The sequence below is a fragment of the Jaculus jaculus genome, chromosome 1, assembly GCF_020740685.1.
Source record: "Jaculus jaculus isolate mJacJac1 chromosome 1, mJacJac1.mat.Y.cur, whole genome shotgun sequence".
NCBI classification, from domain to species: domain Eukaryota; kingdom Metazoa; phylum Chordata; class Mammalia; order Rodentia; family Dipodidae; genus Jaculus; species Jaculus jaculus.
The window spans coordinates 245,899,307-245,913,371 of record NC_059102.1 but is presented as its reverse complement, the minus strand read 5'-3'; the positions used below and the strand labels follow the sequence as shown (position 1 = coordinate 245,913,371).

Here is a 14,065-nt window from a genome sequence, read left to right as displayed (position 1 = left end):
GTTCTTTTTTTTTTTTAGTTATTCAAGGTAGGGTCTCACTCTAACCTAGGTAGACCTGGAATTCACTCTGTAGTCTCAGGGTGACCTCACGGCAATCCTCATACCTCTGCCTCCCGAGTGCTGGAACTAAAGGTGTGTCCCTCCACACCGGGCTTCATTCTATTTGACGTCATCATTTGTCCTTTTCAGATTATGCAGGTCTTGCGTAGATAGTGTCGCCACTGTGAGATCATGAGTGCCACGCCACTTTGTATCCGGAAGACAGTACTGTAAAGCCCTCCTCCCTTCCTCTGGCTCTTACATTCTTTCCATTTTATAGAACATTTTATAGAGATGTCACACTTAGTACTGAATACTTCACTGTCACTGGTGAGTTTTGAGGCTCATCAGTGGTTACCACCATAGGAAAAGAGACGCTTATCTAACCAAAAGTAAGAGTAGCATTAATATGTGGACATAAATATAGATACTTAGAGGACAGTTTGGAGGGTATAATATATCCATTTAGCCAGACAACAGTAGTAGTCCCTCCCCCACCACTCCAGGGTTTATGACATCCCAACCATATAGATTTTTTAAGTATTTTTTATTTGCATAGAGAGAGATTGGGCATTTCAGGGCCTCCAGCCGCTGCAGACAAACTCCAAAGGCATGTGCCACTTTGTGCATCTAGCTTCACATGGGTGCTGGGAAATCGAACCCAGGTTGTTATGTTTGCAGGCAAGCACCTTAACTACTAAGCCCTTTTTATTGTTTTTTTTTGTTGCTTGTTTGTTTGTTTTTGTTTCTCGAGGTAGCGTCTCACTCTAGCTCAGGCTGACCTGGAATTCACTATGTAGTCTCAGGCTGGCCTCGAACTCACAGCAGTCCTCCTACCTCTGCCTCCCAAGTGCTGGGATTAAAGGCGTGCACAACTATGCCCAGCCTTTATTTATTTATTTATTTTTGTTTTTTGTTTTTGAGGTAGGGTCTCACTCTAGACCAGGCTCAACTGGCATTCACTATGTAGTCTCAGTCAAACGCACAGTGATCCTCCTACCTCTGCCTCCCCAGTGCTAGGATAAAAGGCAGGTATTACCACTCCCAGCTCTGATAGGTTCTCAGTACCAGGCATGAATTCCTTCTGGAGAGATTCTCAAGTGTAATCAGAAAGCAACTGATTTCCCCAAAAAAGAAATGTCACCATTTCGTCAGTTGGTATATTTGGCATTGCTGGCCTGCTGAAAAGCTTGCAGGGTCCACTGCTAGTTAAAATCATTGATGACTTTTCTCCTACCAGGCTGCATAGCTCTTTCCAGCATCCTGACAGCCAGTCAACATGGAGGAGGTTTCCAGCTCAGCTCCAGCTTGAGTTCTCAGTGACCTATAGCCCAAGCATGTGATGTCTTCAGCAATAGGGTCTTACCATTGAGTTCTGATGGGAAACCTTGACAATAGCTTGTAATGTTTTGGGGGCATCAGGGACCTCCCTGACCAATAACTCACTGGAAGATAACCCATACCTAGTACTGAAATTTTCTTGTAACAATATGTGACTTTGGGGCACAGTATTATCTACCCCTAGAGGGCACTTCTGCCCAAAGTCTTTTTTTTTTTTTTTTTTTACATATATATTATTTAGCTATCACAGAAGTAGGTTTCCATATGGCTTATTCATAATCTTATTACTAAATTTTCTAAATGATCCAACAGATCTGTCAAACACATGTTATTATTTTGATCCATCTTTGGTCCATTTTCCTATACTTCAGGGTTTTTTTTTCCCCTTATTTGTAGAGTTAAATCTTTTTTTAAACTTCTTTGTCATTTGAGTAGGTTTTCAGGAAAAAGAGAACACAAATATTTGTAGTCATTCTGCCACATCTGGTAGGAGACTTTTTTCTTGGTCACCCATTTCCCTCTCAAAAATGACCAATGCTATTAGTTCATGTGTATTGTTCCAGAAACATTTGATGAGTGTATATTTTCACTATAAGTGCAAATATAATGAATTCTATACACATTCTCCTACCCTTACTTTTCACTTTATAATGGAGTTTATAATCTCTAACAGCTCTTTAAAAGCTCCTGCTTCTTCTGGTAGAGAGCACATTAGATTTCATTGGATGAATGACCACAATTTAATCAGTTCTCTATTCATGAACATTTAATTTGTTTCGAGTCATTTCTATTATAAATTGTGCTACAGTAATGATTTTATGCATAGTAATTTTCTACTCATAGTAGTGTATTATTAGGAAAATTTCTGGGTTGCTACAGAATGTAGATTTTTAAACCTAATACAACATTTTCTTGGGAAGATCACATATTCTATAAAATGTGAAGTACTTGGCTTTTCCCCCATTCTGCTCACAAATATCAAGCTATTTTCTCTTATGCAGCAGGGGCAGCCAAAGCACATTTGGAGACCCAAAAAAAAAAAAAAAAAAAAACTGATAGTCTGCCCTTGGCAATGCATTCCCCTTTACATTTGAGATATGTTAGAGTATTTCATCATTTTTCATCTTCATAAATCCTAAAAGAGTTGATATGAAATATTTTTCTTAGGGCTGGAAGATGGCTCAGTGATTAAAGCTGCTTGCTTTTAAAGCCTGAAGGTCCTCTACTCTTGTAAAGCCCGGATGCAGAGTAGTGTTGTGCATCTAGAATTTGTTTGTGGTAGCAGGAGGCCCTGTTGTGCCCATTCTCTCTCTCTCTCTCTCTTTCTCTGCCTCTCTCTCTTATATAAATAAATATATATATATTTTTACAATAAGAGAGATTTGCTTAGTTTTTATAATGTTTAAAATTTTTCTGGCCTGGCTGAATGGCACATGTGAAGTACAGGAGGAGGTTATTCTCAACTACATACCTAGTTTGAGGCTATCCTGGGCTACAGGAGACCCTGTCTCAGAAAAGAGGGGGGAACTTGGGATGTAGCTCCATTGAGAGAGTGCCTGCCTAGCATGCAGGAGGCCCTGGGTTTGATCCCAGCACCACATAAGCTGGAATGTCATCCTAGCACTCAGAAGGTAGAGGTGGGAGGATTGAGGCTACCCTTGGCTGCATAGTGAATTAGAGTCCAGCTTGAGATACATGAAATTCCATCTCCAAACAGAAACAAGACAAAATAAAGCAAGTGTATCTTCATGTGATACAGAAAAACATAAGCATTGACGCATTTATTGCGTAGCATGCAATGTTTCAATACATGTAGATAATTTTCTGAGATATAGTTTCTTACTATAGGGTTCATATAAAGTGTACAATTGAAGGTGGGGGGATAGGTAAGTGGTAGAGTGCTTGCCTAATATGCATGATGCCGTAAGCTTGATCCCCAGTATTGCCAAAAATAAATAACATGTGTAACTCAAGAAGGAAGACCTTGTGACATACCTGTACTTCCTGCACTCAGGAGGCCAAGGCAGGGGAATCACCAGTTCGGCACCATCGTGAGCTAAATGGTAAGGACTGGTCTTAAAACAACAGCAATGGGCTGGAGAAATGGCTTAGTGCTTAAGGTGCTTGAGTGCAAAGCCTGGGGACCAAGGTTCGATTCTCCAGTACCCATGTAAATCAGATGCATAATGTGGCACATGAGTCTGGAGTGTGCTTGCAGCGGCTGGAGGCCCTGGCATGCTGCACCATTCTCTCTCTCTCTTTCTCTCTCTCTGCCTTTTTCTCTCTATAGCTGCCTCGTTTTCTCTCTCAAAACAATAAATAGATGAATTTTTTTTAAAACAATAGCAACAACAAAAAGTGTTACAATTCAGTAGGGTTTTTTTGTTTTGTTTTGTTTTGTTTTTGGTAGGGTATCACTCTAGCCCAGGCTGACCTGGAATTCACTATGTATTTTCAGGGTGGCCTCAAACTCAGGGCATTCCTCCTACCTCTGCCTCCCGAGTGCTAGGATTAAAGAAGTGCACCTCCTTGCCCTGCTAAAATACTTTTTATTTATTTATTTGCAAGGGGAGAGCACGGGCAAAAGAGAAATAGGCTCACCAGGGCCTCCAGCCACTGCAAATGAACTCCAGATGCATGTGCCCCTTTGTGCATCTGGCTTTACCTTTCCGTGGATACTGGGAAATTGAACTCAGGTCGTTAGGCTTTGCAGACAGGTGCCTTAACCACTGAGCCATCTCTCTAGCCCCCCCTGGAATGTTTTTTAATCGCCCCAGACAGGCTCTGTGTCCATTAGCAGTTGGTTTTCATTTCAGTCCAACTCTCGCAGCCTGAGATAACCACTATGTCGACTTTTCTCCTATGTAAACATGCCTAATTTGAACACGCTGTGTAAATGGAAGCACACGATCTGTGGATTTTTATGTCTCCTTCAGTTTTATTCCTGGAAATACCTGAGAGGTGTGAGTGAATAGGTGATTTTCCAGATTGAGTGCATATCTGGGGAGGTTGTTATCTGCCCAGGAAAAATGAAGACAGCTTAGTTTTGCAATAGAGATGCTTAGAGGGTTCCTGGGGTAGAACCAGGCAGCATCAAGATTTAGAATTAGACCATCTTTCCTACACTGTAAAGTGAATGTGCACCTAGGTGCCCTTCCTACTGAAGAGTTCAAAACTCACTGAGCGGCAGCTGAGGGGTCACTAGAAAGCAGCCTGGTTTCCACCAATATGCATTTGTGGCTTTGTGATAAAAGTCTCTAGGGGGAGAAATAGTTATTTTGCAGTAGCTGTTTTATTACAAGAACTACTTTCAATATTTATTTATTTATTTTGTTTGTTTGTTTCTGTTTTTCAAGGTAGGGTCTCACTCTAGCCCAGACTGATCTGGAATTCACTATGTAATCTCAGGGTGGCCTTGAACTCACAGCGATCCTCCTACCTCTGCGTCCCAAGTGCTGGGATTAAAGGCGTGCGCCACCATGCCCGGCTTTCAATATTTTTTTTCAGTTGAGTAAATCCACCTATATGCAACTGTTCCTAAACACTGGTCAGAATGGTTTCATGAACTCTTGCTGGTTTGGCATCAGTTTTACTTTCTATGCACCTTAATCTGTTACACCACATCCTGAAATACAGTCATCTTCCTGTGATCGGAGCAGGAGGAGGTATCTCTCACACGATCATTTGTTTCTTATTGCCAAGAGGATTGATGTTCATGTTTCCTTGAAGCCTGTGCTGGCCTAGAAGTTACCTAATTTTCAAGTTACAAAGAGAATTATTAAGTATGGAGGGCCACAAGTCATGTGAAGGTCATACCATAGCCCCAGTGTGTCAAAGTTAAAAGACAAAACAAAACAAAAAAAAACTTCTCAAATAAGAAACAAAACAGCCACCCAAAAAAACCGAAACTTAATTAGAAATCTCATCCCTCTCATTGTCACAGTCTTGACTATCTTATCTGACTCCACTGCTTAGTGAGTGAGATGGGGACTGCCCTTCTCCTCCAGGGATTCATAAACTCAAAGGTAGCAACTGTATCCTAGCGGATAAAACTCAAACAACAGTCCGAGGGCCATTTGGCAGCGTGCTTTGGAGCAGGCCAGCAGGAAGATAAACAATAGCTGACACCTGGGACTGTGGGAAGCAAGGAAACTGGACTTTGCCAACAGCAACCTTTCTGTGGGAGAATGGAGTACTAAATGCTCCCTGGCGTAATGTAAAATTTAGCCTTATAGGAAGAGAAAGAGAGAGAGATGAAACAAGGGAAGGGAGAGGAAAAAGATGATGAAGAAAGGGAGGGAGAGAGAATGGGAGGGAGGAAAGAACAAAGGAAGGAAAGAAAGTGGGTAGGTTGGTTGTGAAAGGGGGGGGTTTAGGATTCCTTCCATGGGGCTGGGGATGTTGCTCAGTTGGTAGAGTACCTGCCTAGCATGTCGGAGGCCCTGGATTTGATCCCCAGCTCCATGTAAATGGGCATTAGTGGTAAATGCCTATAATCCCAGCAGGTGAAGGCAGGAGGATCAGAATTCAAGGTCATTCATAGCTTAATAGCAACTTTGAGACCAGCCTGGGCTACATGATAGTATTCCTTTGATTGAAGAGGAGAGAAAAGCTGACAAAAACAGGATAATATCTAATGGCTTATGTATCCAAAAAGTCTAGTGGATAGAACTGATTTGGATCTAGAGACTCAAAGGATGCCATCATTTTCCTTCTCTCTCTTTCTCTCTCTCTCTCTCTCTCTCTCTGTGTGTGTGTGTGTGTCTTTTTCAAGGTAGGCTCTCACTCTAGCTCAGGCTGACGTGGAATTAACTCTGTATTCTCAGGGTGGTCTCAAACTCACAGCGATCCTCCTACCTCTGCCTCCCGAGTGCTGGGATTAAAGGCGTGTGCCACTATGCTTGACCTGTCTCTCTATTTATTTTTTCTTTTCTTAATTTTTTTAAATTTTTTTCATGTTTTATTTATTTATTAGATACAGAGAGAAGGACAAAGAAAGAGAGAGAGTGAGACTGGGCATGCCAGGAACTCTAGCCACTGCAAACAAACTCCAGATGTATGTGCCACTCTGTGCATCTGGCTTACATGAGACCTGGAGAATCGAACCTGGGACCTTAGGCTTTGCAAGCAAGCACTTTAACTGCTCAGCCATCTCTCCAGCCCCTTTCTCTCTTTTTTTAAAAATATATTTTATTTATTTGGGAGAAAGAAAAAGGCAAAAAAAAAAAGGCAGAGAGAATGGGCACATCAAGGCCTCTAACCAATGCCAACGAACTCCAGATGCTTGTGCCACCTCCTTGAGCTTCTAGCTTTACATGGGTACTAGGGAATCTAACCTGGGTTCTTTGGCTTTGTAGGCAAGCACCTTAACTGCTAAGCCATCTCTCCAGCCCTCCTTCTTCCCTCTTGACTCTCTTCTGTGTTCGTGACATTTTGAGTGGATTTTCTCCATAGGATGGCCACTGGCAGCTCCAAGTGACTGACTTTAGTGAGAAGGGTGGGACTTGTCTTCCTTTGAAGTTTCCATAGTGGTTTGTGGGATCTAGTATTACTGCGTGTTCCAGATCCACACATTGATGGGGATGGGAAGAAACTGAATTTTCCAGTCCCACTGGAAGGAAGAAGGGCAGGTGGGTCATTAGCCCACATAAAGCACATAGGCTGAGAGTGGGGTTGTGATGAAAAGGAACCCCACAGTGTTGTCACCAGAAGAGGTAGATGCAGGCCGACCACAGTCACACACTTGGGCACTACGGAGGGGAGGACACGAAGAGCTCATTTGGCCAGGTCAATATGGTCATAAAAGTAAGTCACTTTTTGTTAAAGACGAGTGAGAAAAAAAATGTAGGAAGAAGTAATAGTCAGAATGACTTTAATAATAGGCTATTATACATTTTCAGAAAAGCTAACTATAGATCAAAGTTGCATACAGCTGATCTCATTTTCACATTGTTTTTCATTACAAAGTCACAACCAAGTCCTTAAAGGAAACAAATTTACTAGATCTCTGAATTGAGGACCTTTGAAGAAAGAGAAGCTCTGATTGTGTAGATCTCTAATCAATACCAGGCCTTACAGTCCACCAGTGACATGATGCTATGTAATATTTCTTTTTTGTTGTTTTTTGGGGGGGAGGTTAGTGGGGGAGATTGAAGCAGGATCTCACTCTAGCCCAGGCTGTCCTGGAATTCACTCTGTATTCTCTGGGTGGCCTTAAACTCATGGCAATCCTCCTACCTCTGCCTCCCAAGTACTGGGATTAAAGGCCTGGTTGGTTTGTTTTGTTTTTTCAAAGTAAGGTCTCACTCTAGCTCAGGCTGACCTATAATTCACTCTGTAACTCCAGGCTGTCCTTGAATTCAGTGATCCTCCTGCCTCTGCCTCCCAAGTGCTGGGATTAAAGGTGTGTGCCACTATGCCTGGCAAATACAATTTTTTTAAAAAAAATTATTTATTTCTTTATTTGAGAGAGTGAAAGAAGCAGATAGAAGCCAGACATGGTGGTGCATGCATTTAATCCCAGCACTTGGGAGGCAGAGGTAGGAGGATCACCATGACTTTAAGGCCACCCTGAGATTACATAGTGAATTCCAGGTCAGCCAGGACTAGAGTAAAACCCTACATCAAAAAAAGAAGGGGCTGGAGAGATGGCTTGGTGGTTGAACACTTGCCTGTGAAGCCTAAGGACCCTAGTTTGAGGCTTGATACCCCAGGACCCACATTAGCCAGATGCACAAGGGGGCCGCACATGTCTGGAGTTCGTTTGCAGTGGCTGGAGGGCCTTGCGTGCCCATTCTCTCTCTCCCTCCCTATCTGCCTCTTTCTCTGTGTCTGTCGCTCTCAAATAAATAAATGAATATAAATAAATAAAAAAGAAAGAAAGAAAAGAAATAAATACATTAGGTGTGTCTGGGCCTGTAGCCACTGCAAACAAACTCCAGACACATGTATTACCCTGTGCATCTGGCTTATATGGGTACTGAAGAATTGAACTTAGGCTTCACAGGCAAGTACCTAACCTGCTAAGCCATCTTTCCAGCCCCAAATACAAAATTTTTGAAAAAAAAAAGAAAATGGTTTGTGGACATTCCTGCAAGATTATGAGGTTAATTAACAGGATGGTAAATGTATGACAAGTAGTTATAGACTCTCAAGTATTGCTATTTCTCCCTCCTCATCCTCTCTTTAAAATATATCTTATTTATTTATTTAAGAAAGAGGGAGAGAGAGAATGGGTGTGTCAGGGCCTCCAGCTACTGTGAACGAACTCCAGATTCACGCGCCCCCTTGTGCATCTGGTTTCCGTGGGTCCTGAAGAATCGAACTGGGATCCTTTGGCTTTGCAGGTATATGTCTTAACTGCTAAGCCATCTCTCCAGCCCTCATCCTCTTTTTTAATTTTTTGTTTTTGCTTTTGTTTTTCAAGGCAGGGTCCCACTCTATCCCAGGCTGACCTGGAATTCACTATGTAGTCTCACGGTGGCCCTGAACTCACAGCAATCCTCCTATCTCTGCCTTCAAAGTGCTGGGATTAAAGGTGTGCAACACCATGCCAGGCAAAATATTTTAATTATTTAGAGAGAGAGAAGTAGGTAGAGAGAGAATGGGCGCTCCAGGGCCTCCAGCCACTGCAAATAAACTCCAGACATATGTGCCACCTTGTGCATCTGGTTTACATAAGTACTGGGGAATTGAACCAGGGTCCCTTGGCTTTGCAAGCAAGAGCCTTAACTGCTAAGGTATCTCTCCAGACCTTCATTCTCTTTTGCCAAATTCCTGAAATTTATATCATTACTATATCTTTAAACCTTTCTTCCTACTTTTCTGTCTATATCTCTCTGTCTCCTACCTATCCTCCTGAGTGCTGGCTCAACCACCATGCCTGGCTCTTTGAGTCATTTTTACTCTTTCATTCATTGACTTATTTAATCTGCTAAGGAGAAGATGATGCAAAGTAAGGACAGAATGGTAGGGGAAGAAGGCTGCCACTTTATATTTGGTAACAGAGTCATGATACGAGTGTGGAAGCAAGTCAGCAAGCCTCCTAGAGAAGTAGCTGAGGCAGCAGGGCAAGTCAGGTGCAGATGCTTAAAAAAAACGGTGTGGTGGTGTATTCCTTTAATCCCAGCACTCAGGAGGCAGAAGTAGGTGAGTTGCCATGAGTTCAAGGCCACCCTGAGACTAATGAATTCCAGGTCGAAAACCCAAAAATAAAAAAATAAATAAAATTATAAAAAAACAAAAGAGAGAGAGAAAATAAAAAGGAAGCACAGGCAGATAAGAGAGAAAATGGGCATGCCAGGGTTTCCAGCCACTGAAAATGAACTCCAGACACATGTGCCACCTTGTGTATCTGGCTTACATGGGTTCTGGGGAATTGAACGTGGGTCCTTTGGCTTTGCAGTCAAGTGTCTTAACTGCTAAGCCATCTTTCCAGCCCCAGTTTTTTTTTAATATTTTAATTTTATTTATTACATATTCGAGAGAGAAGCTGCGTGTGATGACACACGCCTTTAATCCCAGCACCGGGGAGGCAGAGAAGGTAGGATGATTGCTCTGCATTCAAAGCTAGCCTGAGACTACATAGTGAATTGCAGGTCAGCCTGGGCTACAGTGAGATCCTACCTTGAAAAAAAAAAAGAGAGAGAGACAGATGAAAGAGGCAGAGGCAAATAGAGAGGGAGAATGGCACAGTGCGCCAGAGCCTCCAGCTGCTATAAATGAATTCTAGACACATGTGGCACCTTGTGCATCTGGCATCTGGCTTACGAGGGTCCTGTATACCATCTCTCCAGTCCAGATTTTTTTTTTTTTTTTTTGAGCTAGGGTCCTGCTGTAGCCCAGGCTGACCTGGAATTCACTATGTGTCTCAAATTCAGCAGTCCTCCTGCCTCAGCCTTCTGAGTACTGGGGTTAAAGGTATGTGCCACCATGCCTGGCAAAATTTGGATAGTTTAGAGAGCAGTGGTTTTATTCTGGTCCTGTCTGAGGTTTCTCCTTCGCCACATCCCCGATGAGCTTGTGGAATATGGGGCTGGGCTCCACTGTGATGGCGTTATTGCAGGTTGCATATTGCCGAGGTCCTGGCACGGAAGGGAGAAGGGATCCTTGGAAGGGGAACTCACCATCAGGATCTTCCCTATGTCTGTTGAGGCAAGAACTCAGCCATAAGCTTAGGCTGAGTAACTATCATAGCCGAGAAGGCTCTGAAAATGTCTCTTCTCACCATTGCACTTTTACAGAGTGCAGACCTAGAGCAAAGGCAGAAAGCACTGCTTTGCTTCAGGCTAATGTTTAGAGGGACAGTAGTAGTCACCAAACCTTAGAGTCTTAGAATCAGGAGGGCCTCTTGTGGTCTGCTGCTGCTGCATAAATCCCTGCTGTAACATCTAGTGATCCAGCCTCTGCTTCACATGTTCATAAACCATATATGATAGACTGTGGCTACTGAAAGTGACCTTAGAGATCTGGCTGGGACCAGACAAATGCAGGAGTCTGAATCCCAGCTCGTCTCCTTCTCCTTCCACAACGTTATCTCTCCATATATAAGGGCAGCCGTAGCTAGCCCATGGAATTGCAGGTGGGTTTAAAAGTCTTGTATCCATTCCATCACAGGATGTCTCAGTTTATTTGCTGCTCAGTCCTAAGTAATAATGAATTCTTTCTTTGTGTTTTCAACTCCAGGGGTTGCTCTTCTCTCCGATGTGTACCCTGAGAAAATTTTGGTTGACCTGTTGGACAAATATGACACTGGCAAAGACAAGCATACACCTGAGACCCGAATGAAAGTTGGGGAAGTCCTGATGCGAATTGTCAGAGCACTGGGTGAGTTTTCTTACTCCATTCATCTGGAATAGAATGGAAGAGGAGTACGGCTTTAAAACTTAACTCTGTACTGAAGGGCTTATTATGCTAACAGTGAGATGAACTAGCCTGCTTAGCAATTTAGCAAACATGCACTTCACTGCTGCCTATGTCCATGAGGAGTTTGTCAACAAAAGTGTCCATTTTTCTATAACTGCTTGGTTTCCCTTTCCTGAAGCAATATTAGCCCCGTATTTTCTGGGGTTGTTTTGTTTGAAATAAACTTGCACTATTTGGCCTAGGCTGGCCTGGAACTTACCATATATAGTCAAGAGTGGCTTACAATACATACAATTTCTTGCCTCCGTCTCCAAAGTGCTAAGATCATTGATTTGCTCCACCATTCCCAGCTTTGGGTCCTGGAAAAAGAAGTCTCACACTTGGGCAGAGAGCAATAGAGTTATCATGCAGGAAAGGAAGCATACAAACACTTGCTGAATGTTTGCTCTGTGCCAGGTTGTCGATGCATATAATCTCATCTAATTCCCCCAACAAATCTTATAAAGAGGCTGTTGTCAGACCCTTGTTAAAGTTGAGGAAGCTGTGAGTCATGTGCCTGCAGCAATTTGTCCAGGACTTCCTGCCATTCAATAGAGGTGCTTTGGGGAGTTCTTGCCCACCTCTCTCTTGCCAGAGCCAGCTTGCTCTTGCTGCTTTCTGCCAGCTGATGTGGCAAGATGGGATGCCCCACCACTGCTCAGCTTCCTCTTTCCTGCATTGATGAAGCTGACCCCAGAAGCTGCTTGGTGGGATGTTTTGTCCCAGCAACAGAAAGGTAACTGCAACAGAACTGACCGTGTTTTGGCTAGACTAGGTGACCTGTAAACCACAGCAATCCTTCTGTCTCCACCCACTTAAGCATTGGGTTTATAGCCATGCATGCCTGTACCTGGCTAGAGATTTGTGTACTGGCCAGGTAGCATGGAAATCAGAAGAGAGTAGTTTCTTTTGAATATTGCTAGAAATCTTTTTATTATGTTTATTTATTTTGTTTTTTTTTTCCAGGATAGGGTCTCTAGCCCATGCTGATCTGGCACTAACTCTGCAGGCTGCCCTTGAACTCATGGTGATCCTCCTACCTTTGTCTCCATAGAGCTGAGATTAAAGGCATGTGCCACTATACCTGGTTTATTAATCTTTTTGCTTCTTTCATTTGTGTATGATGTGTGTGTAGCTCCAGGCTGGCCTCACTTCAGACTCATAGAGATCCTCCTACCTGTGCTTTCTGGGTTCTGGGATTAAAGGTGCACACCACTATACCCAGCCCATGTAGTATTTCTGCAGATTTAATTTTCCTAATTTCTGATGAGCATTCTGGCTAAAGATTATAGAATCTAAGGTCTCCAAACACTTAAATCCTCATGACAGTGAAATTTAAAAAAAAAAAAAAAACTTGACCCCCCCCCACTAGTATATGCAATATTTATACATCATTTACATTTTTAAAAATATTTTTGTTTATTTTATTTGCAAGCAGAGAGAAAGAGAGAGGGAGGGAAGGAGGGAGATTGAGAGAATAGGCATGTCTGGGCCTCTAGCCACTGCAAACAAAATCCAGATGCATATCCCACTTTGTGTATTTAGCTTTATGTGAGTACTGGGGAATCAAACCAGGGTTGTTAGGCTTTGCAGGCAAGCACCTTAACTGCTGAGCCATCTTTCCGGTCCTAAATATTCTTCATATTCTTGTAATTAACCTTATATACCAGTTATGGTGGTTTGGTTCAGGTGTCTTCTATAAACTTAGGTGTTCGGAATGCTTAGTTCCCAGCTGATGAAGATTTAGGAATTAACGCCTTCTGGAAGCAGTGTAGTGTTGGGGGTGGGCTTATGGGTGTTATAGCCAGTGTCCCCTTGCCAGTGTTTGGCACACTCTCCTGCTGATGTTGTCCATCTTATGTTGCTCAGGAGGTGATGTCCACCCTTTGCTCATGCCATGGTTTTCCCTGCCATCATGGAGCTTCCCCTCAAGCCTGTAAACCAAAATAAACCTTTTTTCCCACAAGCTTCTCTTTGTCAGGCGATTTCTGCCAGTAATGTGAGCCTGACTGCAACACCAGTCTTCTGTCATTTCAAGCAAATTCTGTCAGTTCTCAAAGTTCTAGTTTTCTGTAGCCTTCTCTTCTAACTCTCCAAATCTAAACATAGTTCTAAAAAGATGAAATAAACATAGTTCTACCTTAACTACTAGTTTCTAATTCACATCATAGAGGAAGTATCCGTAATCTAAAAATCTCAGATTCTAAAGCTGGGTCTGGTGGCACATCCAGCACTATGGAGGTAGAGGAGGATCATTGTGAGTTCAATGCCAGCCAAAACTACATAGTGAATTCCAGGTTAGTCTGGGCTAGAGTGAAACCCTATGTTGAAAAACCAAGTAAAATAAAATGAAATGTGAGATTCTAAATGCTAAATTTTTCTGAGTTTGACATGATACCAGAAGTGGAAAACACCATGTAGCCTTGTTTCATGCAAAATTTATTTAAAGTTATGTATGCAAAGGTATATATGAAACATAAATGAATTTTGTGCTTAGACTTGGGTTGTATAGGATCACACTATGTAGCCAAGACTGACCTCAAACATGCAATCCTCCTGTCTCACTTTCCCATGTACTGGGTTTATATACATGTACTAACATACTTGGCATGGAGTTATATTTTTTTCTAGTTAGGTTTACTAGCTTGCCTAGTTAATGGTAGATGCAAAATTTGAACCTAGAAACTCTTAACTCCAAACACTTTCTCTTATTCAGTGTATTACATTGCATCCTAAACATTTTATGTCATTAAGCATATTTTTCTGTCATTAACATGGGCAT

General features: G+C 42.4%; 1 protein-coding gene across 3 annotated transcripts in view; it reads left to right on the top strand.

Annotated features, from left to right (window-relative positions):
* Positions 1-14,065, top strand: part of Tango6 (transport and golgi organization 6 homolog) — a 250,673-nt gene that overhangs the window by 134,536 nt on the left and 102,072 nt on the right. For all 3 annotated transcript variants that reach the window (XM_045161723.1, XM_004661659.2, XR_006639598.1), the window contains one exon: positions 11,065-11,205. In XM_045161723.1, the coding sequence (XP_045017658.1) occupies positions 11,065-11,205 (141 nt within the window). The remainder of the gene's footprint in view (positions 1-11,064; positions 11,206-14,065) is intronic.